The 24,225-nt window shown below is 40.1% G+C and overlaps 2 protein-coding genes across 3 annotated transcripts; one reads left to right on the top strand and one right to left on the bottom strand.

Annotated features, from left to right (window-relative positions):
* Positions 1-833: 833 nt before the first annotated feature.
* aldh7a1 (aldehyde dehydrogenase 7 family, member A1) lies at positions 834-5,319 on the bottom strand. Its single transcript, XM_034676510.1, has 2 exons — positions 5,210-5,319; positions 834-3,114 (listed from the first exon to the last, which is right to left on the bottom strand). Exon 2 carries the CDS (start codon positions 3,107-3,109, stop codon positions 1,481-1,483), a length of 1,629 nt encoding a protein of 542 aa, XP_034532401.1. The 5' UTR covers positions 3,110-3,114; positions 5,210-5,319; the 3' UTR covers positions 834-1,480.
* actl6a (actin-like 6A) lies at positions 5,296-23,979 on the top strand. 2 transcript variants are annotated; one of them, XM_034676529.1, is made up of 14 exons: positions 5,296-5,492; positions 8,213-8,289; positions 9,923-10,097; positions 18,815-18,915; positions 19,175-19,272; positions 19,435-19,529; positions 19,843-19,949; positions 20,460-20,549; positions 21,018-21,079; positions 21,264-21,378; positions 21,565-21,645; positions 21,835-21,930; positions 22,694-22,780; positions 23,168-23,979. In XM_034676529.1, exons 1-14 carry the CDS (start codon positions 5,468-5,470, stop codon positions 23,246-23,248), a joined length of 1,290 nt encoding a protein of 429 aa, XP_034532420.1. In that variant the 5' UTR covers positions 5,296-5,467; the 3' UTR covers positions 23,249-23,979. The 2 variants fall into 2 exon arrangements, with proteins under 2 accessions (XP_034532420.1, XP_034532411.1); XM_034676520.1 differs by having other exon boundaries at positions 20,430-20,549.
* Positions 23,980-24,225: the final 246 nt, after the last annotated feature.

Genomic DNA, 24,225 nt, shown 5'->3' with positions numbered 1-24,225 from the left:
GCCCTCAATTACAATACATTTGTTGTTTATATTGTTTTTTTATAGTTATATTGCCATTTGTTTGTAATATTTTGTTAATGGTCTTCTGTAATGTAAGTTAATAAATATATTGTTTCATTAGGAATAAGTGTAAATGTTGGATGGACAACCCTTACACAACTATGCCTCATGCCTAAATCTATCCTGTTGGCCTAGAGGTCTAAGCATGTGCCCCATTTACAGAGGCTATAGTCCTCATTGCAGCAGTTGCTAGTTTTATTCCAAACCTTGATCTTTTGCTGCATATTTTCCCCCACTCTCTGCTACCCACATTTATTCTCTCTCTAGTCCAATAAAAGCTAAAATGCCCCAAAATTATAATTTAACCCCCCCCAAAACTACACCTTAAAGGTGGGGTTGGTAGTCACGGAAAACAAGCATGAATTTGAATGTAACATTTCCTCAGACTCCGTCTCCATTGATTGGTTTCATAATTTGGCTCCTGATGGCAGGGAATCGATGGGGTTTTCCCAGGTTTACTCCGTCTGTAGATAGCGGCTTTTCCGGTCTTCTTTAAGAACACATTATGTATTGATTGCCATCGGGACTTAAAGATCATTTTAACCAGTATAACAAAAAGTGTCTCTAAATCTGACTACCAACCTCAGCTTTAAGCCAAGAGACACTTTCTGGTAACCTTCTGAAGCCCTTGACTCGAGACTTTAGGACATTTTAGCGTTTCAAGAATTACACAACTACACATCTACAAGATGCTCATCTTACTTTCCATAAAGGGGCAGCTGTTGTTTTACTATTTATCTCTGTAAAAGTTGACAATAAGTAGGCACACTAGGTTCATATCAACAAGAATTGCTTTATTTATGGTTTTATTGTCATGAAAGTACAGTGTGACCCTTTCTTAAAGGTTGCTCTAGATTCAAAGTCCAGTATAACAATGTCATAAAAGAAATGAAAGTGTAGTGGCTACATTAAACATACAAAAGGGAACGGTTTGATTTTGTTAGAGTTGATGAATTGATTCATAGGAATCTGTGTTGAATGCCAAGTATGCTACAGTGATTGTCTTTTTACATGAATAATGTCCACTTCAGTTTCTTTTCCAAAAAAAAGGAAAGATTATTTTAATACAGTATGGAGTATCTGTTCCTGTCTGCTAGAGCTCAAACCCCCTTTCTAAGTGCCTGTAGAAAAGTGCTGGCAGTCATTACAGCGAAAAAAATATTTGACCTTTCACACAAAATTATTTTCAGAACCATACCCCAGAAGCAAGAATTAATATCAAATGCAACTTCTATACAGATGGTTTTCACAACAGGAATATTTGACAGAGCAAACATATTCTAATTTCTGTCTTGATTCAAACTGACCTTACTGAACGCAAAAATGCAATGACAAATATCTAGCATTTGCTGACACTAAAGCATTTAGTGTTTTTATTTGGGCTGATCATATTCTTTATAAAACCATCCACCAGAAAGCTTTACTCAAACTTGATTCCCTGGGCCAGAGGAAGATCCTTGCTGTAGTTTATCGTGCACGTGGAGCGCCTCATGTACTGCTTCCACGAGTCGCTGCCAGACTCTCTTCCACCTCCTGTATGTTTCTCACCACCAAAGGCTCCTCCAATCTCAGCTCCACTTGTGGGAATGTTGACATTCACGATGCCACAGTCGGATCCTTTGGGCCCCAGCCAGCGGAAAATCCGACCAAGATCTTTGGTGAAGATGCTGCTAGACAGGCCCTGCTTGACCTCGTTGTTCCAGGCAAATGCCTCCTCTTCTGCATTGAACTTGAGAACGTACAGTATGGGGACGAAGGTTTCTGTATGGACGATGGGAGCGTCATGAGCCAGTCCTGTAATGATGGTGGGCTCCACGTAGTTTCCAGGTCTGTCCATCACCTTCCCCCCGCAGACCAGAGTGCCACCCTGCTGCTTGGCCTGCTCAACGGCTGCCAGATACTGATCCACGGCTTGTTTGGTGTGCAGAGGTCCGTACATGGTGGTGGGATCCCAGGGGTCTCCAATGCGGACTTGTTTGTATGCCTTTGCAACCCTCTCCACCACTGTGTCATGAACACTCTCGTGCAGCATCAGCCTTCTGGTAGTGGTGCAGCGCTGGCCGGCGGTTCCCACGGATGCAAAGACGGCGGAGGGCACCACAAGATTCAGATCGGCATCCTCAAAAACGATGATAGCGTTGTTTCCACCAAGCTCCAGCAGCTTACGACCGAACCTTTCCTGAACCGTCATGGCCACCATCTGGCCAACATGGGTGCTGCCAGTGAAGGACACCAGGTCAACACGCTCATCCTTCGCCATGGCAGTGCCGATGTCAGCACCCCCGCAGGTCATGGAGCAGATAGCACCGGGAAGGTTGTTCTGCTCCAGCACCTCAGCTACGATCCTTGAAACTGCAACACTTGTGAGAGGTGTGGTGGGTGCTCCTTTCCAGAGGCAGACGTTACCGCAGGTCAAAGCGATGGCATTGTTCCAGCCATAGACAGCCACAGGGAAGTTAAAGGCAGTGATGATGCCGACAAGACCAACTGGGTTCCACTGCTCAAGGAGGGCATGGCCTGGTCTTTCTGAAGGCAGGATAGGCCCGCCAATCATTCTTGACAGACCAACTGCATAATCACACACATCAACATATTCCTGAACCTCCCCCACTCCCTCAACAAAGATCTTGCCCATTTCTAGAGACACCAGACTGCCAAGAACTTTGATCTTCTTTCTGAGAGCATCTCCAATCTGCCTCACAATCTCTCCTCTTTTTGGAGCAGGAATATCTGCCCATATCTTCCAAGCCTCCTTTGTCTTCTGGACTGTTTCTTCATATTCTGCCAATGTAGCCTGGGTTACTCTGGCAATTGGCTCATTGTTGGCTGGGCAGTATGATGTGATGACCTCCCCGCTGCCTCCCCAGCTGCCGTTGTAAACACCAGGGTTGTCTTCTGACAGGCCAAGCTCTTTCAGCCAGGCGTATTTGGGCTGGTTGATGAGGAGACCCGACATGGCTGCTGACTGATGGCAGTGAACAGATCGAAGTTTATTTCTTAAGATGAGCCTGCTGTGCCGGGCAAGGGTCAGAGTAAGGCAGTGCTGCATGGGTGCTGGAAGTAAACCAAGTTAAACATTAATTTAGCAATTATAAAAATGTTTGCACAACATTTATAGATAATCATTGCCAGAGGAATCAAACCACAAGAATCAGATTAGTTTAGCATGTATTTCCCACAGTGACAAGTTGTGATACATTCTATGAATACTTATACACTAATTAATCATTTAAATATTTAAAGACATAATGACTATTTAGTCAACCATAAATGTCAGAAAAAGAAAATAAGCTCAATATTTTTGTTCTAAGGCCTGGACAGAGATTTATTCATGTTGTATTTGTGTCTAAACTTCAGCAATTTGAAGTTATGATGATATAAAGCTAACAATTGCTATATGTGAATGACGTTTAGGTAGAAAAATAATAATTATTATTGTGGTTATTGTTGCTGTTATGATTGATATTATCAGTAGCAATGGTAGTATTTATTTGTTTTGGTCACAGCATTGACCCTTTATGAAAAAGCATTTCATTTTGTTAAGCTTTGTCATATATTGTATTTTATTGATTGGATGATTGCACTGTAGGCATTTGAGAGATTACTTATATGATTTATATCAGCTTTAATGTGATCTTCTTCTTGCTTTTTCTTATGTTGTTATGATTATTATTTATTTATTTTTTACTCTGATTTCTAATTGTGTGTGGATTGTACATGTTTGCACAAGTTACTAACTTGGTAGTAGCTAATCTGACACTGGAGAAACATGAACCACATGTTAAACTACATTCCTTAAAAGTAAGTTCCTCAAAATAAAAGTACCTTTCTTACTGACTACATTAATCACTTATCAAAATTGTACATCCTACTACTAATAATTTTAGTTCAAGTAAAATGATTTGCCTTTGTGATTTCAAATCGGATTAATTTTAAAAGTCGTAAAGGCTGTTTGTGAACTCAATGTCGAAAGACAGAACATGTGCTGCAGAAACAGAGGACAGTCAACAGGTGTTCCCAGATACTGCTGGGATAAAAATAGGAGCTTTTTGTTACGGCCTCTTCTCTGTGAACGCATGAATTAGCATTAAGCATGCTTAGTATGAGACTTTCTGACTAGAGCTGAGTCAATATAGTCAATTGGTTAACTACTTAGTTGCAAAAATGTAGATGATTTATTGATCTTCTATTATTCTAATCAGAGAACAAACTGGCTTACATTTAACTATATGTTAAAGGGCTGTACCTGTTTGTAATAACTTTCTTTAGAGCAGCGGTTCCCAAACTTTTCCACCCATGACCCCCAAAATATAGATGCCAAAGACTCGCGAGCCCCACTATGCCTCAGAGTGATTTAATGTGGCTTCATTTAGCTGGTCTGCAGAAAATTTGCCTACCTATATGAGCATGTGTCGGTGTTTCCTGAGCCTTTATGAATTAACCTGCTGCTACTGATGCTTTTGATAATTAACTGTTCACTAACCCTAAACTTAGGAGTCGTCTAGCAAAAAAGAAAGGCAGAAAACTCATTGCATTTTCAATTTCGAGGTTTTATTTCAAGTTTAGCTTCTATTTTGGTCGATATTTTTTTTTTACTATAATGGGTAATATGTACTATTTTTAGATCATTAAAAAACACATTCTGGAAGACATCTCACGACCCTCCCTTTTTCGGGAACCCCTGCTTTAGAGTGTAATTCAAAATGTTCAGTGAGTTATGCAACAGAAGATCTTCTGGAGTTTCCAAGTGGCCAACAAGAAGTAACTTCACCATATCCACCCCCCTGCGCTTGCGCATTCAATCCAACTTTAGACAACCACGAGGCTACCGATCCCCATAATTAATTCATAACACAAACAGAAACATGTCAAGTACAGATACACTCGAATATATTACACCTGTAGATTATTGGATCAAATTAACTATGCATTCAATCATGTCAGTTTTGGTACTTTTGCAACGCAACGTGACATGGTCGCCAAGATCCGAGTCAATATTGAGTCTTAACGACCGTGAGTCAAGGTCCTGCAGTTAACAAACACTATTGTCACCGTCCTGCAACATAAACATCTTTTAAACTACCTGCACATCAGTTTTAAGCGATTAGAAGTACATTAAAGCTACTTCAAATATGTGTTTCCCACTCACGTTGATAGAAAGTTCACAGGGACACGTCCACTCCTCGGCATGGAAGTACTTACACTTTACAGACACACGTCACAGAACCGGAAGTATTAATGCTGTGCTGCACTCTGATTGGTCCGCTGCCTTTACGCTGTGTGGCGCCTGCTTTGTTGGATTGATCCATGCTAACACATTTTTCTTTGTTGTGATAAATCGCTCAGCGGTCGCGATTCTTTTGGAATAACCTTTATAGAGAAAGCCACCTTTAGGATAATATAGAGGATGAGTGGCGGCGTGTATGGAGGCGGTGAGTAAGGTCTCATGATTATAATAAGAGAACGAGTTGTGCACGTTCTCCCGTATATTAGCTTTATCAGCTATGCTAGCTTTGCTAACAATTGAAGCAGAACTATGATAATTCATTATTTAGCATTCACATAACGCGACAACCTTTAGATATGTACATGATTTAACTCCCCCTGCGAGTCGTGTTGTGGCTTGAAATCTGTTTTCTCCTTCATTAAATGTTTAAACCAACCCGCCGGTACTATTAGCTAGCTAGCTGGCTGGCACTAGAATGAATGAGAGGGGGCTTACTGATCTGATGAACACATTAGGGTTTCTCATAGCGGTAAATTTAGGTTTATTTTATTTAAAATAATAGAGGTTTGTCCAACAATAATTAGCCACATTTGTGGTGGTACATGCACATGATAAAGGGGTTTGAGTGGTGTTTCTCTAAGGAAATAAATGATGGATCTGATGCCCTGTTTACTTGGTAATAATAAAGCAATAAATGTATGACATATCAGAATCAGAATCAGCTTTATTGGCCAGGTATGCTTGAATACACAAGGAATTTGTCTTTGGTAAACTGTGCTTTCTTTGTACAAAGGCATAAGAATATAAATGTGAATATAATAACAACAATAACATGAACTATAACCACAAAAGAATAAAAGAAATAGGCATGACTAAAATGTACAGGCTAAGATATATATATATATATATGATAATAGTGCAGTGGTGAGTATGCAAAGATGCTGACGTGAACGTGAGGTAGTTTTACATTTAAAAAGTATATGTACGTGATAGTTAAATAATACAATAATTAAAAATATGTGAACTCTGCTTGGAGTAGCATAACATTTTAATATTTGTTTGTTTGTTTATTTATTTGCACAATTAAAAAAAACGAAAAAAGAGCAACTATAAATATTATACTGTGCAGGAAGAGGTAGAAAACTCAGAGAGCTTATTTGAAGTCTCCACCCAAATAGGGTTCTAATATTAAAGAAATAATTAAAAAATACTAAATTGACACATATAAAGACAATAGTTGATACTAAAAATAAAATAACATAAGAATAGGCAAGGCAAGTTTATTTATAAAGCACCAGTCATACAAAGAGCAATTCAAAGTGCTTTACAGAGTTAAAAACAAAAACCAGAACAGTAACAATCAACAGAAACATACAGCAAACACTTCAAACATTAAAATGTTATATAGGGCCAGTTATGTTTAATCTACTCTCTCTCTCTTTGTGTACTTATGTAACTTAACGTACATAGTAAATGTAGAATATACAAAATTAACAATTAATATAAATATAGTTATTACATCAACAGAATTCAAAAGTACAAAATATGAATATGTTGTGTATGAACACCTGTTTATGAATATGTGGTTGAGCATGATGAGTATAATTAAGTAACAGTGGTTAAAACCTGTTTCAAGCCTCCTTTATAACATTTTAAAGATAAACAGTTTTTCGCTACATTGGAATAAATATTCCAGAATTTGGTTCCCCTGAAACGTATTGAGAATTGACTTCTCCAGGTAAAAACATTTAGAAGGATGAAGAAATAAAGTGTGACGAGTTGAATAAGAGTGGACCTGAGAATTTAATTTGAAGTAAGACTTTAAGTGATCAGGGATATTCCCTTCACGTTGTTTTTTTATACAAAAACCCCCACATATTTGAGAGATATTGATGTTATAGACATTAAGAAGCTGGAGTTTCTGAAACAAAGGAGCATATGAGACGTGTGGCTGTGATCAAGTTGCCATCCTAACAAAACGTTTTTGAAGGAGCAGCATTTTATGGAGAGTCGTAGGAAAAGTACTAGCCCAAACTATGTTACAATATGAAAGATATGAATAAATTAGGCTGTTATTCAATACAATCGGCCATGAAATGTATTGATTTGTGCACTTCACACACATTTTACTGAATTCAGAGGTCTAATAGTGAAGGGGTCTGTTACAAATAGTCTTAACTGAGGGTTCCGTAATATGCATATCCAAAGGGATGGCAATTGCACCACTTCTGAACCATATATTGTTACTTACCTCATGAATCAAGTTAAATGACCACAAATGATAATTTTGATTGCTATCTTTTTTTATTACTGATTTGACTTTTTAGTAAAGTACTAATACTTATTCAAATCTTTATCTTTATATGATGATGCACCACTTAAAACACTGATAGAAGTGGGTACATATGCAATACATGTTTAATTCTTTCAGATCCTGTCTTTTTTTTGTAAAATATGGTCAAAAAAACCAAAAGTGAAGGGTCACTAGAGGAGAATAGCTTTGTGAAGCTGACATTGGGAAACAAAATTGAAGAATGGCAATATTAAAAGTACATTTTCTATTCAACAACATAGAAAACATAACCAGTGATGCACAGTAACAACATTAATAACAACAACACAAACCACAGATTATAGCTCCAGAACATGATAAATATTTAAAATAGCACAAGACATCAGCCAACATCCATAGTGAAGAGAGGGTAGAAGGGACATTAAGAGAAGATTTAAAGATGGAAAAAAATATTAATTTGTAAGTCATTAGGAGTATCATTTATGCAGACTCCAACAACACATGCAATGCAAATCAGCTCAACAGGTTTGCGATCAATAGTTTGGTGATTTATTTTGTCATTACATCCTTTACTGCTACTGTATTATTGATTTCCAGTGAAGTCCAATAAACGTGCTCTCTCATTTCTTCAGATGAGGTGGGAGCTCTGGTGTTTGACATCGGCTCGTACTCTGTTAGAGCTGGCTACGCAGGAGAAGACTGTCCCAAGGTAAGTGGATCACTCAAATGACCTGATTAACTATGTGTTTTTTTCTACCTCTGTGCATCTTCATCTTTCCTTTGTGGATCCCCAATGGCAAGAAATGAGGGCTGTCACCCTGGAGACTGGCAGCATGGATTGAGTTCAGATCACTCCAGAGTACTTGGCTCAGATCGGATTTATCTGTGCTTCATGTGGAGATTTTGATATCGGAAGTGTAAAGATTAGAGATAGTGAGATTAGTAAGATGCCAGAGGTTGAAATTGAATTTCCATATTCGTATTAATCTACATAGTAATACATTTGTTCTACTGTACTTATTTAGATGTAGTTCTCTAAAGCAAACAAGCCTCCATTATTTCATGTTCATGTCACTTTGTGATGGCAGGTCATGATTTTGTGATAACAGTAGCTTGGAAAGCGTCCTGTTGATAAAATGCTCTTGGTCTGAACATGATAACACTTCTCTTTGGTAACTGAGATTAATCTTTAGGTTAAAAAAAAACACAAAGGGACACAGTGTTTTATAACTGGTGTTCAAAAGCTGAAAGTTTCATTTTGAAGAAAATGTACAACATTGAAAATATTAAAGCCAATTTAAGACATTTAAGCAGGAACCAACGTTTTTTTTCTTCTTCGTTTTGCTTAAAATAAAATCTTTGTGATTAAAAGATAACCAGTGGTCGCTGATTGATTTTCCATACAAATATCTTTTAGCTCTAATCATACTGTTGAATGATTCCTTCTGGTTTGATCCAGGTTGCTGCAGTAGACCCTTTCTCAGACAACATCTTGTAGAAAATGCATGTTTAAATAATAAAGCTTCCGAAAGGCTGGGTTCCATTTAGCTGCCTCTCTCTCAGGATCTTGTTGTACCCTGTATGCTCTCTAGCGGTCACGTCATTGCTTACCCCGGCCACTAGTGTTGTAGTACTCAAGACCGGTCTTGGTCTCGAAACTGGTCTTGAGGCCGCTTATTTCAGGTCTCGGTCTCGTCTTGGAATCGAAAGCATTTTTACTCGGTCTTGTCTTGGTCTCGGACTGGGTGGACTCCGTATTTTATATCAAGACCGGTCGAGACCACCACTGATGCACTCTGTGTCCCTGTCAGTACTGTGATATGAGTAAAACGAAACCTAAATAAAATAAATAGAAGTCTTTTATTTTGTTAACTGTCATAATGTTTTTTCATTGATATATATGGCCTTGGTCTTGTCTCGGTCTTGCCCTGCCTTGGTCTTGGTCTTGTCTTGGTCTCTGTGCACTCTGGTCTCGGACATGTCTTAGTCTCGGTTAATGAAAAGCAATAAATGGCACCGTGTTTTCTACCTAGAAAGCTTGTGAGTCAGTTCATGTCCTCTTTGGTTTCAGTGTGCAGACTTTGTTGATGCAAGATAAAATCAGGTACTTTTGAACATTTCAAAACAGCTGTGTTCATCTTTCTCGAGAAGTCATAGGAGAAATGCATCAGCTCCAACATTTTGCAAGAATGGAGAAATAGTCTTTTAATGTTTTGGATGAGATAAAAAAAAAATAGGAGTTTACACAATTTTAGTTCCCAAGCTTGGTATTAGTCGACCAGCTGTAAGGCCGTGTCCTGACATGTGTTTTGTACTCATCTTCTCATTCTGTCTCGACTCAGGCTGACTTCCCCACGGTGATAGGCGTGACCCTCGACCGAGAGGATGGCAGCACACCCATGGAGACGGATGGTGAAAAGACCAAACAGAGCGGCACGACCTATTACATTGATACCAACCAGCTCAGGGTACCCAGAGAGAGCATGGAGGTCATGTCTCCACTCAAGAACGGCATGAGTGAGTGTTAACTCAAGAAGTATAATTTTAGATTTATGCATTAAAATCCACAGAACACTTGTGTTGTTGATCAAGATATTCTTTTAATGTGGTGAGGACTCAATGGAAATACAAGCAACACTTTCCTTATTGTAAATGTCTAGAAATCACAGGGTTGTACAATTTTAACAGAGTATGTCCACAGCTAAGAAATGCCATATGATCATACAGTAGCAACTTTTAAGTGTATGACCCCATTTACCTCATAGTCAGTCACATACTCTCAGTCAGAGTTCCCACGCATCCTGGAAAATCTGGAAAACCTGGAAAACAGTTGACCAGTTTTCCAGTACTGGAAAACACCTGGAAAATGGGAGAAAAAGTAAAATGTCCTGGAAAATCACATATAGTCCTGGAAAATTATTCCAACATGGCTGCGTGCGACCTGACCCTATTAACAAAACACATCCCCATTCATTGAAAGTTGAGTGCACGCTGTGCTGGAAAAGACAGCGACACTGCACAACTTTTTTCACATCTTTTCTCCTTCACTTCATAATCATGCATTCACAGAAAAACAGGGGTATATTGTTTATGTTTTATGGTACATGAACCTTGTAGAGTGTTTTTTTGATTCAAAGAGTCTTATATTTAAGTTATAGTGTGACCAGTGGAGTCGGGCAGAGAGCTTGGGGGTCTGTGCCTCACAACTTTCTCTGCAGGCTGAGAGCTCAATTACCGTACTCTAGCTCAGTTGTTCTCACAGTGGGGTCCTGGGACCCCTGGGGGTCTGCGAACCATAGCGTGGGGTCCGTGAAATAAATTGAATACATTTCTAATAAATTATAAAATTGTGCTGTGTCATTACAAAACAGCATATACACCATTGTTATGATACCATTTGGTGGCTCGAAGGGATATGTGAGTCTTGCTGCTGTTAAAAAATCTGAAAGCGTTTAAAATCAATTACTTGAAAAGTATAAATGTTGTCATGTTGAGTCCACAAGGAATGAAATGACCCTCTGTTTTAAAGTATACAAGTGGTATTTACTTGATTCAAATTGAAGTGTTATCTGTTTATCACTATGGTACAGGTCTGAAGTATTTACATTGATAAGTTTAACAATACAAAGAGTTCCAAGGGAAACTAAGAGTGCAAATGGTAGTAAGCATGTGCTTTAGTGATGGGAAGTTCAGCTCTTTTCAGAGAGCCGGCTCTTTTGACTCGTCTCCCAAAGGAGAGCCGGCTCTTTCGACTCCCGAACGGCTCTTAATTTAGGATCTTTCGTTGCCGTATATTTTACCTTAACTTGAAAAAACTAATGGTTTGTGTTAAACCCCTTTTACGTACAGTGTTTTTATGAGAAGCCTTATAATTGACCAATTTTGTGCATTTATTCTTTTTTTCAAAACAATTCTCACCGTAACCCTAGGGTTAGGATTATGATTAGGGTTGGGATTAGGGTTAGGGTTGTGATTAGGGTTAGGGTTGGGATTAGGGTTAGGGTTGTTATTAGGGTTAGGGCCAGGGTTAGGGTTGTAATTTGGGTTAGGGTTTTGATTAGGGTTAGGATTGTGATTAGGTTTAGGGTTATGATAAGGGTTAGGGTTAGGGTTGTGATTAGGGTTAAGGTTAGAGTTGTGATTAGGGTTAGGGTTATGATTAGGGTTAGGGTTGTGATTAGGGTTAGGGTTAGGGTTGTGCTTAGGGTTAGGTTTAGGATTGTGATTAGGGTTAGGGTTGTGGTTAGGGTTGTGATTAGGGTCAGGGTTAGGATTGTGATTAGGGTTAGGGTTATGATTAGGGTTAGGGTTAGGGTTGTGATAAGGGTTAGGGTTAGGGTTAGGGTTAGGGTTGAGATTAGGGTTAGGGTTAGAATTGTGATAAGGGTTAGGATTGTGATTAGAGTTAGGGTTGGGGTTGTGATTAGGGTTAGGGTTGGGGTTGTGATTAAGGTTAGGGTTAGGATTGTGATTAGGGTTAGGGTTGGGGTTGTGGTTAGGGTTAGGGTTAGGATTGTGATTAGGGTTAGGGTTAGGATTGTGATTAGGGTTAGGATTGTGATTAGGGTTAGGGTTAGGATTTTGATTAGGGTTAGGGTTAGGATTGTGATTAGGGTTAGGGTTGTGATTAGGGTTAGGATTGTGATTAGGGTTAGGGTTAGGATTTTGATTAGGGTTAGGGTTGTGATTAGGGTTAGGATTGTGATTAGGGTTAGGGTTAGGGTTGTGATTAGGGTTAGGGTTAGGGTTGTGACAAGGGTTAGGGTTAGGGTTGTGATTAGGGTTAGGATTGTGATTAGGGTTAGGATTGTGATTAGGGTTAGGGTTAGGGTTAGGGTTGTGATTAGGGTTGTGATTAGGGTTAGGATTGTGATTAGGGTTAGGGTTAGGATTGTGATTAGGGTTAGGGATGTGATTAGGGTTAGGATTGTGATTAGGGTTAGGGTTAGGGTTAGGGTTGTGATTAGGGTTAGGGTTAGGGTTGTGATAAGGGTTAGGGTTAGGGTTGTGATTAGGGTTAGGGTCAGGGTTAGGGTTGTGGTTAGGGCTAGGGTTGTGATAAGGGTTAGGGTCAGGGTTAGGGTTGTGATTAGGGTTAGGGTTAGGATTGTGATTGTGATTAGGGTTAGGGTTAGGATTAGGATTGTCATTAGGGTCAGGTTTGTGATTAGGGTTAGGGTTAGGGTTGTGATTAGGATTAGGGTTAGGATTAGGATTGTCATTAGGGTCAGGTTTGTGATTAGGGTTAGGGTTAGGGTTGTGATTAGGGTTAGGGTCAGGGTTAGGGTTGTGGTTAGGGCTAGGGTTGTGATAAGGGTTAGGGTCAGGGTTAGGGTTGTGATTAGGGTTAGGGTCAGGGTTAGGATTGTGATTGTGATTAGGGTTAGGTTTAGGATTAGGATTGTCATAAGGGTCAGGTTTGTGATTAGGGTTAGGGTTAGGGTTGTGATTAGGGTTAGGGTTAGGATTAGGATTGTCATTAGGGTCAGGTTTGTGATTAGGGTTAGGGTTGTGATTAGGGTTAGGGTTATGATTAGGGTTAGGGTTAGGGTTGTGATAAGGGTTAGGGTTAGGGTTAGGGTTGAGATTAGGGTTAGGGTTAGAATTGTGATAAGGGTTAGGATTGTGATTAGAGTTAGGGTTGGGGTTGTGATTAGGGTTAGGGTTGGGGTTGTGATTAAGGTTAGGGTTAGGATTGTGATTAGGGTTAGGGTTGGGGTTGTGGTTAGGGTTAGGGTTAGGATTGTGATTAGGGTTAGGGTTAGGATTGTGATTAGGGTTAGGATTGTGATTAGGGTTAGGGTTAGGATTTTGATTAGGGTTAGGGTTAGGATTGTGATTAGGGTTAGGGTTGTGATTAGGGTTAGGATTGTGATTAGGGTTAGGGTTAGGATTTTGATTAGGGTTAGGGTTGTGATTAGGGTTAGGATTGTGATTAGGGTTAGGGTTAGGGTTGTGATTAGGGTTAGGGTTAGGGTTGTGATAAGGGTTAGGGTTAGGGTTGTGATTAGGGTTAGGATTGTGATTAGGGTTAGGGTTAGGGTTAGGGTTGTGATTAGGGTTGTGATTAGGGTTAGGATTGTGATTAGGGTTAGGGTTAGGATTGTGATTAGGGTTAGGGATGTGATTAGGGTTAGGATTGTGATTAGGGTTAGGGTTAGGGTTGTGATTAGGGTTAGGGTTAGGGTTGTGATAAGGGTTAGGGTTAGGGTTGTGATTAGGGTTAGGGTCAGGGTTAGGGTTGTGGTTAGGGCTAGGGTTGTGATAAGGGTTAGGGTCAGGGTTAGGGTTGTGATTAGGGTTAGGGTTAGGATTGTGATTGTGATTAGGGTTAGGGTTAGGATTAGGATTGTCATTAGGGTCAGGTTTGTGATTAGGGTTAGGGTTAGGGTTGTGATTAGGATTAGGGTTAGGATTAGGATTGTCATTAGGGTCAGGTTTGTGATTAGGGTTAGGGTTAGGGTTGTGGTTAGGGTCAGGGTTAGGGTTGTGGTTAGGGCTAGGGTTGTGATAAGGGTTAGGGTCAGGGTTAGGGTTGTGATTAGGGTTAGGGTCAGGGTTAGGATTGTGATTGTGATTAGGGTTAGGTTTAGGATTAGGATTGTCATTAGGGTCAGGTTTGTGATTAGGGTTAGGGTTGTGATTAGGGTTAGGGTTAGGATTAGGATTGTCATTAGGGTCAGGTTTGTGATTAGGGTTAGGGTTGTGATTAGGGTTAGGGTTAGGATTGTGATTAGGGTTAGGTTTAGAATTGTGATTAGGGTTAGGTTTGTGATTAGGGTTAGGGTTGTGATTAGGGTTAGGGTTAGGGTTGTGATTAGGGTTAGGATTAGGATTGTCATTAGGGTCAGGTTTGTGATTAGGGTTAGGGTTAGGGTTGTGATTAGGGTTAGGATTGTGATTAGGGTTAGGTTTAGGGTCAGGGTTAGGGCTGTGATTAGGGTAAGGGTTGTGATTAGGGTTAGGGTTAGGATTGTGATTAGGGTTAGGGTAAGGGATATGATTAGCGTTAGGGTTAGGATTAGGGTTAGGGTTAGGATTAGGGTTAGGGTTAGGGTTAGGGTAAGGATTAGGGTTAGGATTAGGGTTAGGGTAAGGATTAGGGTTAGGGTTAGGATTAGGGTTAGGGTTAGGATTAGGGTTAGGGTTAGGATTAGGGTTAGGGTTAGGGTTAGGATTAGGGTTAGGGTTAGGGTTAGGATTAGGGTTAGGGTTAGGGTTAGGATTAGGGTTAGGGTTAGGGTTAGGGTTAGGATTAGGATTAGGGTTAGGATTAGGATTAGGGTTAGGGTTAGGATTAGGGTTAGGGTTAGGATTAGGGTTAGGGTTAGGGTTAGGGTTAGGATTAGGTTTAGGATTAGGATTAGGGTTAGGGTTAGGATTAGGTTTAGGGTTATGATTAGGGTTAGGGTTAGAACCAAAACCCAAGCAAACAAAACCAGAACGAAACCAAGCAAACCGAAACCAGCACTGAACCAGAACCGTACCAGAACCAAACCAGAACCAAACCAGAACTGTACCAGAACCATACCAAAACAGAACCTTACCAGAACTGTACCAGAACCATACCAGACCCATACCAGACCTGAACCAGACCCAAACCAGAACCAATCAGAACTGTACCAGAACAGAACCAGAACCAGAACCGAACAGAACCGAACCAGGATCACACCTGAATCGTACCAGAACAGAACCAGAACCGAACCAGAATCTTACCAGAACCGAACCGGAATCGAACAGAACCGAACCAGGATCATACCTGAACTGTACCAGAACAGAACCAGAATCGTACCAGAACCAGAACCGAACCAGAAACGTACCAGAACAGAACCAGAACAGTACAGGAACCGAACCAGAACCAAAACAGAGTTGTACCAGAACCGAACCAGAACAGAACCTTACCAGACCCATACCAGACCTGAACCAGACCCGAACCAGAACCAATCAGAACTGTACCAGAACAGAACCAGAACCGAACAGAACCGAACCAGGATCACACCTGAATCGTACCAGAACAGAACCAGAACCGAACCAGAATCTTACCAGAACCGAACCGGAATCGAACAGAACCGAACCAGGATCATACCTGAACCGTACCAGAACAGAACCAGAATCGTACCAGAACCAGAACCGAACCAGAAACGTACCAGAACAGAACCAGAACAGTACAGGAACCGAACCAGAACCAAACCAGAGTTGTACCAGAACCGAACCAGAACAGAACCTTACCAGACCCATACCAGACCTGAACTAGGCCCGAACCAGAACCAATCAGAACTGTACCAGAACCGAACCAGAACCGAACTGGAACCGAACCAGGATCATACCTGAACCGTACCAGAATAGAACCAGAACCGAACCAGAATAGTACCAGAACAGAACCAGAACAGAACCAGAACAGAACAAGAACCGAACAGAACCGAACCAGGATCAAACCTGAACCGTACCAGAACTGAACCAGAATCGTACCAGAACCAGAACCGAACCAGAAACGTATCAGAACAGAACCAGAACAGAACAGTACGGGAACCGAACCAGAACCGAATTCAAGCAAACAGAACCAGAACCAGAACCAAACCAGAACTGAACTTAAACAAACAGAACCAGAACCGAACTCAAGCAAACAGAACCAGAACCAAACTCGAGCAAACAGAACCAGAACCAGAACCAAACCTCTCAGTGAGTAGTTGCCCGGTCTTCAAGAAGACTCTCTCTGAAGGAACAGCCTCCCCTCCATCACCTGTATCCTATATCCTCACATGTGATTGGCCGCATGGCCGCCATGCTGACCAATCAAAACAAAGTTCTGCTGTGAGCAGAGTTGGGTCGGAGCACTGTGAGAGCTAAGCAGAGAAAGGAAAAATCTGGGAGCCGGCTCTCTCTCAATGCGAGCCGGCTCTTCTGATTCACTGTAAAGCATCGGCTCTCAGAGCCACAGCTTTTGATCATGACACATCACTAATGTGCTTAATCTGTGTTAAAATTATGAGGGGGCCTTGGACAATTTTCTCACCTGTAAGGGGTCCCTGGCTCCAAAAAGTTTGAGAACCCCTGCTTTAGCTAGTAGGAGTGCAAACTCCCGATAGTGAAAACAAACGGAACAAGAAGAGCGACACAGCTGCACAGAAACTCCACGTTGAAGACATCACTGATCATAATAGATATCGCCATGCAGGAAGACAGTTCACATTTTTTTAAACCTCTGAGAGATCTTCAAATACAGAGTGCGTCTTTACACCGGTGCGATTTTTTCAGAGTTTATGGTAACTCAAATAAAAAAAATGTGACATTTGCTTTGTTTTATATCGACCACTTAGCAGGATGAATATCATGATTAAGCAGGTATATTTTGAGTCTGAGTTGAGTTGAGAAACATTTGTGGCCATTTTTGTCATTCAGTTCTGTTTAGGTCATTAATGCACTGATCTTCTGATCATTATTGATTCCTTTGCTGGCTCTTTTGTTTTTTTCTTAGCTCATTTTATATTTTTTGAGAAAAGAGAAAGCTGAGATGTTGCCCATCATTGTTACTTGGTTGCACTAATAAAGGGAAGGGCTGTACATCTGTGGTTGCATTATTCTATTATCAATTTGCAATCATTTTTTAAGTATGTAAGAGATGATTTCATTGATAGCCATAGACTACATGTCTTTCAATGTAGACTTCCACTGAGAGGAACATATTAGACTATTTAGGAACTAAATTAGGAACTAAATTTAGACTGTCATACCAGCTTGATCATCAATGAAAATGTCCAGGAAATGTCCTGGAAAATGATCTCTGGAAAAGAGTGGGAACCCTGTCAGTAATGAATATTTGTATCCTAACTATCCATATTTAGATCTCATTTGTCGAGAAACTCATCACAACTCTTCCTGACATACAGTATTTCTTTTTTTTTCTTTTTTTCCTTCTTTTTATTGAACATTATACCATACACTCTACATACAGTTGGTACACAATGACTGAGGGTTTTTTTCTCTTTTCTTTTACAAATGCATTATCTTTAACTCAAACATGACACTCATCGACTTCCTCATTATATAAATATGTCTATCCCCAAATCTTGTAAAATTGAAGTCCAATTTCCCCAGGTATAATACCTCAAATGTATGTAGAAGGTTTACCTTCAGTATTTTATCCATACACTTCTTAAGCTCCTACCAGGAGCTACCAATGGAGGGACAACCCCAGAACACGTGGAAATGGTCAGCTTTATGAACTCCACATAATCTCCAACACTTTGTGTCATGATACTTTGTCTGTGCTGGTACATAAAGCATTTCTGAACCGACTCCTTTCTGACCTGGATTTAATGCCATGTCTGCCCAACAGTGTTCTTACTCTTCTTCTTCTTCTTTGGGTAAGGCAGGCTAGACGAAACGTGTTCTTACCAACCTGCCAGTTGGCCAACCATTACCCAAATCTGCAACTGACAGTTCATGACATTCAGCTTTTTTAATGATATAATCTTCATTAAGTCCATGAAACAGAAGATGGAAATGGATGCAAATAACTTCAATGTCTGATAATGCTGAAAGTCAGACGTCTGTGAAGCTAGGAGCTGTAAATGTTCGCCTTTGTCTATGATTACTCAATCTTAAAAACACAGGCCCATTGTTATCCTGTCTGCTGTACATTCTGGGAAAAGATTTATCCTTTTTTTCTGTGGAACAATATCTAAAACACAACCACAGTTTTTTTTCTGCTGCCTACTCATTTAACAGGTGTGTTTGAGTTTTGTCAGCAACAGCAGATATGAATCATGCCTGTTGAATGCAGCTTTAGTTAGACGACCTAGCTACTGATGCGCATCAGAATCTGGTACAGTGGAGTTTGGCCATGAGGCTATTTAAAGATGAGTGTGACACCAATCTTAATTGCAGCAGAACAGCGCTGCGGGACGGCTCCCTCGGAGGGCTGACCTGAAACACCGGTGCCGGCTGCTCAAATTATTATCTAAAAATGCTCATCATCGCTCTATTTTCTCCTCGATCCGGCCCAGCAATCAGGATGAAGAACGATACAAATTTTTGTGGTGTCAGTTAATTTTCAACAGGCCTGTAGCCACCATTAAAGTAAAGACATAAGAAGAGTAGTCTTAAATTGTATCTCTCACTCAGACCAGACAAATGTCACTACTTTCTTCTCACCTGTGCAGTATTTAAACTTCAAGTCCGCAGAGATTTAACCTCTAACAAGCCCTTCTGTTCTCCTTTGCCCTGATTTACAGTTGAGGACTGGGACAGTTTCCAGGCCATTTTGGATCACACCTACAAGATGCACTTCAAGTCTGAACCCAGCCTGCATCCAGTGCTCATGTCAGAAGCATCAGTGAGTTAGCATTTGTGCAAGTCTAAACAACACTCGCAGCAGCTTTCAACAGCTGAATCTGAATCCTCTTAAAGTCAGCTTTTGAAGCTTCTGTTTCAAAGTGTTGTTGGTTAGATACTCATAGTGGATAATGACGAGCTATTTTCTTCTGCTGTAAACAAAGAATGGAGAGGATTTGAAGTGATTATTTCGTATATTTTTCTGATTTCACCATCGTTCTATGTAGCCGTGCTAACAATGATCTGTTTTGTGTCTGCAGTGGAACACTCGAGCAAAACGAGAGAAACTAACAGAGCTGATGTTTGAACATTACAACATTCCTGCCTTCTTCCTCTGCAAATCTGCTGTGCTATCTGCGTATCCTTTACTGTTATTCCATAAAGCAAATGATGGGATTGCCATCTAATTGTCCCATTACTGGCTGGTAATGGTCATAGAGTAGAACACAGTTTCTCTCACAAGTCACTTAGTTAGGGGTCTGTTATGTGGGATTCATCTCCTTTACTCTTAGTATCTCAGTTTTGCCAATGGGCGCTCTACAGGCTTGGTCCTGGACAGTGGAGCCACACACACCACAGCTATTCCAGTGCATGACGGCTACGTCCTGCAGCAAGGTGAGAGTTTATCTAAACATGAACACTGAAATGTTGATTTACCTGGATATTTCCAGCTGCTTGCATGTATTCCTCCCAAAGGGGATATTATACTCCCTAAATGAAAAGTCTTAAATCCTGTGCTGGTGCAAGTGCGTATCATTTTTGATGTATGTTGCCATCTGCTGGTTGGAGTTTGTGTCTCAGTCTTGCCACCTTTTCCTACAAATTCTACTAAGCTGAATTTATTTTATATCATAACATAGTAAAGATTTCATATGCTCTTTTGGGTCATTTTTTTATTTCTTACTCATTTATTTATTCTCTCATACAGGAATTGTCAAATCTCCTCTGGCTGGAGACTTCATGAGTATGCAGTGCAGAGAGCTCTTTCAAGAATTGAGCGTTGAAATTATCCCCCCTTACATGATTGCCTCTAAGGTACAGCTTTGTGTTTTTCTGGTTATATTGTACATTTTAAGTAAGCCTGAATAAATGTGTTTGCAGATATATATATATACATAACTGTTTTCAGTTTATATTAAACATACACAGGACATTTAAGGCAGCTATTTGCAGACTTGGATAAAAATACTATTACTGTTTTAATGTATGTTTTTTTTTAACTACATGATAAATTATTCATTCAGTGACTAGAATTTCTGTCCCTTTTCTTCTGAAATTTGCAATTACTACTTGTTATATCACATTGTTAAATATGATAGTCATGTTGGTTGTGTTGACTCTCTGTGCATTGCTGTTAAACAGTACGGTAATGACACAGGAAGCGCACAGGTCCAAGTTTGACGCACAATTAAAAAACAGTAAGGAATAAACCTTGTACAGAAATGTTTTGATTTCAATTTTGTGCCTGTACGATCATCATTTGTACTCATTACCATCTCAATACATACCTGGCAGCGTCGCCATGATGTATGTTTGTCATCACAGGACGGAGTCCGGGAGGGATCCCCGGCCAGCTGGAAGAAGAAGGAGAAACTACCTCAAGTCACCCGCTCATGGCACAACTACATGTGCAATGTAAGCATGATCTCACAAGTCTCTTAGTTAGGAGTCTGTTGTATGGGATTTATCTCCTTTACTCTTAGTACCTCAGCTTTGCCAATGGGCTCTCTACAGACCTGGGATGCCTTACAAAAGGAACTAAAACTGTCTGATATGATATCTTTGAATGCTTTTAAGCGGTCCTTAAATGACTTGGAGCCTGAAGCATCTGTCTGTAGATGTTTTGTTTAAATGTGGCATGCTGTTTTTCTGGAGGTAGCTGTTGTGTGGATGTTGTATGCGTCTGCTATTTGTATTTATGTCTCTTGTAACTGTGCTGCTGCCTATCTTAGCCAGGACTCTCTTGGAAAAGAGATTTTTAATCTCAAAGAGCATTTCCTGGTTAAATAAAAGTTATATTAATGATATTGATTCTGTTAAACACCTAAGTATGTATTTTGTTAAGATGAACTTGTGCTTACTTTCTTTTCTTTATGTTTTCAGTGTGTGATCCAGGACTTCCAGGCTTCAGTACTGCAGGTGTCAGACTCTCCATATGATGAACAGTAAGAGCTTCTTTTTTTTACAGCTTAATATAAAAAAAAAGATAAACGGTATGTAGGTATACGGTGTACACTGTACCTTGATATGTAGGTGTTATATCAGCCTGCGGTGATGTATTTGAACTATCCTTTCTTCCTACCCTCATCTTGTTTGGATGGTCACACTTAACCCTGTTTCTTCAATCAGGGTTGCTGCGCAGATGCCCACAGTCCACTATGAGCTGCCCAACGGCTACAACTGTGACTTTGGAGCTGAGAGGCTGAAGATCCCAGAAGGGCTGTTTGACCCCTCTAATGCCAAGGTGTGTACTTTGATCAGTTTGATGATGAGGTAAAGAGGGATGACTAGAACAGCTGAACAGCTGTCTACTGTCTTAAACAAGAAACGCTCCATTATGGAAGGTTGTTTTGTTAATCTCGATGCTTTGTTTTGATGTTGTGTTTAATGTTTATGTGAAAATAAAATATGATGAATTTGATCACTACAGGGCTTGTCAGGAAATACAATGTTGGGAGTTGGCCATGTGGTGACGACCAGCGTGGGAATGTGTGACATTGACATCCGGCCGGTGATTATCAAGATGATTTAAATATGGGTTTCATTTGTTTGTTTTGTTTTGGGGATGGACATTGGTTGAGCTTTCAAAGGGGAATTTGGGGCAAATATATACGGTACTCTTAACTAAAACACTAGAACATGTATGACAGTGCTTCTAGTTTTAAACATGCCTTGTATAATGGTCATCCTTTGTTCTTAGGGTCTGTATGGTAGTGTTGTGGTGACTGGAGGTAACACACTCATTCAGGGCTTCACAGACCGACTGAACAGAGAACTCTCTCAGAAGACCCCCCCTGTAAGTTAACACTTCTACCTTCTTATATCTTGTATTTAACATAATCATCTTGTGCTGAAGTTGATGAACAACCGCTTATTAAAAACACTCTGCTGCTTGTTGTCATCAACTGAGACGACATTGCTACTTTTTAAGAATTAGGTTCATGGCTTACTTGCTTAGTCAGGACTAAAGAGTAGCTCCAACTAACCAAGTGACATTTTAAACTGAATCAAGAGATCTGCCACTTCAAATAAGTAAAAAAAACTACCTGAGTAAATGTTGACAATTGTTTGGAGTCATGCCTAATGAATGACAGCCGTGAGTGCGGCTTCCGCATCAGCTGATCATTACTGTGGAGGAATGAATCGGAGTGTTGTGCAACGTGGAATGAAGGATAAATTATGTGTTTCATGCCTGATGCCTGAAATCACCCTGTGTCTCTCTTGTATGTATCTGAAGCTTAATTATTTGACCCTCTGAAAAAACATGGTAACATGACGGAAGATCGTGGTGAGGGCGCGCTCCCAGGCATGAGTGAGGACAAAAAGCTGCAGCGGGATATCACCGCAAGGAGAGTAAAGCTACGGCAGCTCACCTTGTAATCAAATCAAATGGAGGATTTGTTGGGAAAAGACTCGAATAACCAAGAAGTCAAATTAAAAGGCTACTTTTTAAGAATTAGATTCATGACTTACTTGCTTATTAACTTAGGGTTTCACACAGGTCTGAAACTGACTCATATTTTCTGCCAGGGTCTAACTTATTTGCTTGTGAATTGCAGAGCATGAGGCTGAAGTTGATTGCCAACAACACGACGGTGGAGCGCCGGTTCAGTGCCTGGATAGGAGGCTCAATCCTGGCATCACTCGTAAGGACATGCAGCACTTTTTTTTTTTTTAGTATACAGCAACACTTGAATAAAAGTTTTCTTCAATCTTCATTGAACAAACTGTTTTTCACATAGCTGCGACTTTGCTCTCAGAACAGACCTACACTTGATTCTAGCTCTGGCATGTCTTCTAAAACTATTCTATTAACATGTGATGATCTTGTTCTTTTCTGATTTATTCCATAGATTATTAGGGAACACTAATCTTTAGCAGTCTAATAGTTTGGTCAAACTCTTGCCTCATGTCATCTGTAATTTGATAAAATTGGTGACTACATTTGCAAAAGCTGACACTATCTGCATTTTCGCTTGTTTCCTAATTCAAATGAGAATTGTCCACTAATCATGTTTTATTGTGTCTGCCAGGGGACCTTCCAGCAGATGTGGATCTCCAAACAGGAGTACGAAGAGGGAGGAAAGCAGTGTGTCGACAGGAAGTGTCCTTGATTTTACACCTAACCCTCTGCATCAGTCTTTGCCAACAGCTCAACATCATGAGTCATTCACCTCTGACCCTGGACTCAGGAACGCCTACTGATGATGATTACTCTTGTTTTGTATGATTTGTTTTTTGTTTATTTTTTAATTGTTCATACTCTGCCTGTCTGGGACGTCTTGTGAAAATCAGACACGCACATCAACGAAGTAAACACTGTCATGATGATGAAAGGTGGTTTTAGTTCACTCAACAGTCTGTCTGTTGCCTTATTTTTTTAGATTGTTGGTGGTATGTCGGGTCATTGCATCTTTAAAGAAGTCAGTTACTTTCAGGACTTGAGGTGTGATCTTACAGCCTACCATTCATGTGTGTTTTTCCAAATTAAGATATTCCCTTACATTGTCTAAAGGCCGTGAAACAACTGCGTTTGGGTAATCTGGTGTTTTTTATCCCATGGAAAACAAAAGAAACACAAAACTTACTTGATGCAAGATTCTGCAGAAAACTGTCAACAAATTTGGACAATCCATATTTGGTAAAAACAACCTTACAGCTTGAGGTGAATGTCTTTTCTCCATTAGCCTCTTTTTTGTGTAGTTAAGTCATTGGCAAAGGCCTGTCAGTTCTGGCCTGTGCTCATGGGTGTCAGCCCATATTAACCTGTATTTAATTTTCACTTTTGCTTGTTATTGGCTACATGTGGTATTTTAAAAATAAAATCATTTTTGGTATATGATGATTAATGAGTTTGTAATAAGTGTGTAATAGTCTACTTTTAAACAAACATGGCTGTGTTAACTCTTATTAGTGTTTGGCATGAAACATGAATGGTTCAGATTAGGGTGACAGTATAAGATTACTGGAAAGTTAAATGGTAAATGGATTTGTACTTGTATAGTGCTTTTCTAGTCTTTCTGACCATTTAAAGCGCTTTTACATACTACTTGTCGCATTCACCCATTCATACCCATTCACTCACTGATGG

The sequence above is a fragment of the Notolabrus celidotus genome, chromosome 2 (genome assembly GCF_009762535.1).
Source record: "Notolabrus celidotus isolate fNotCel1 chromosome 2, fNotCel1.pri, whole genome shotgun sequence".
Taxonomy (NCBI): domain Eukaryota; kingdom Metazoa; phylum Chordata; class Actinopteri; order Labriformes; family Labridae; genus Notolabrus; species Notolabrus celidotus.
This window is presented reverse-complemented; position numbering and strand designations above follow the sequence as displayed.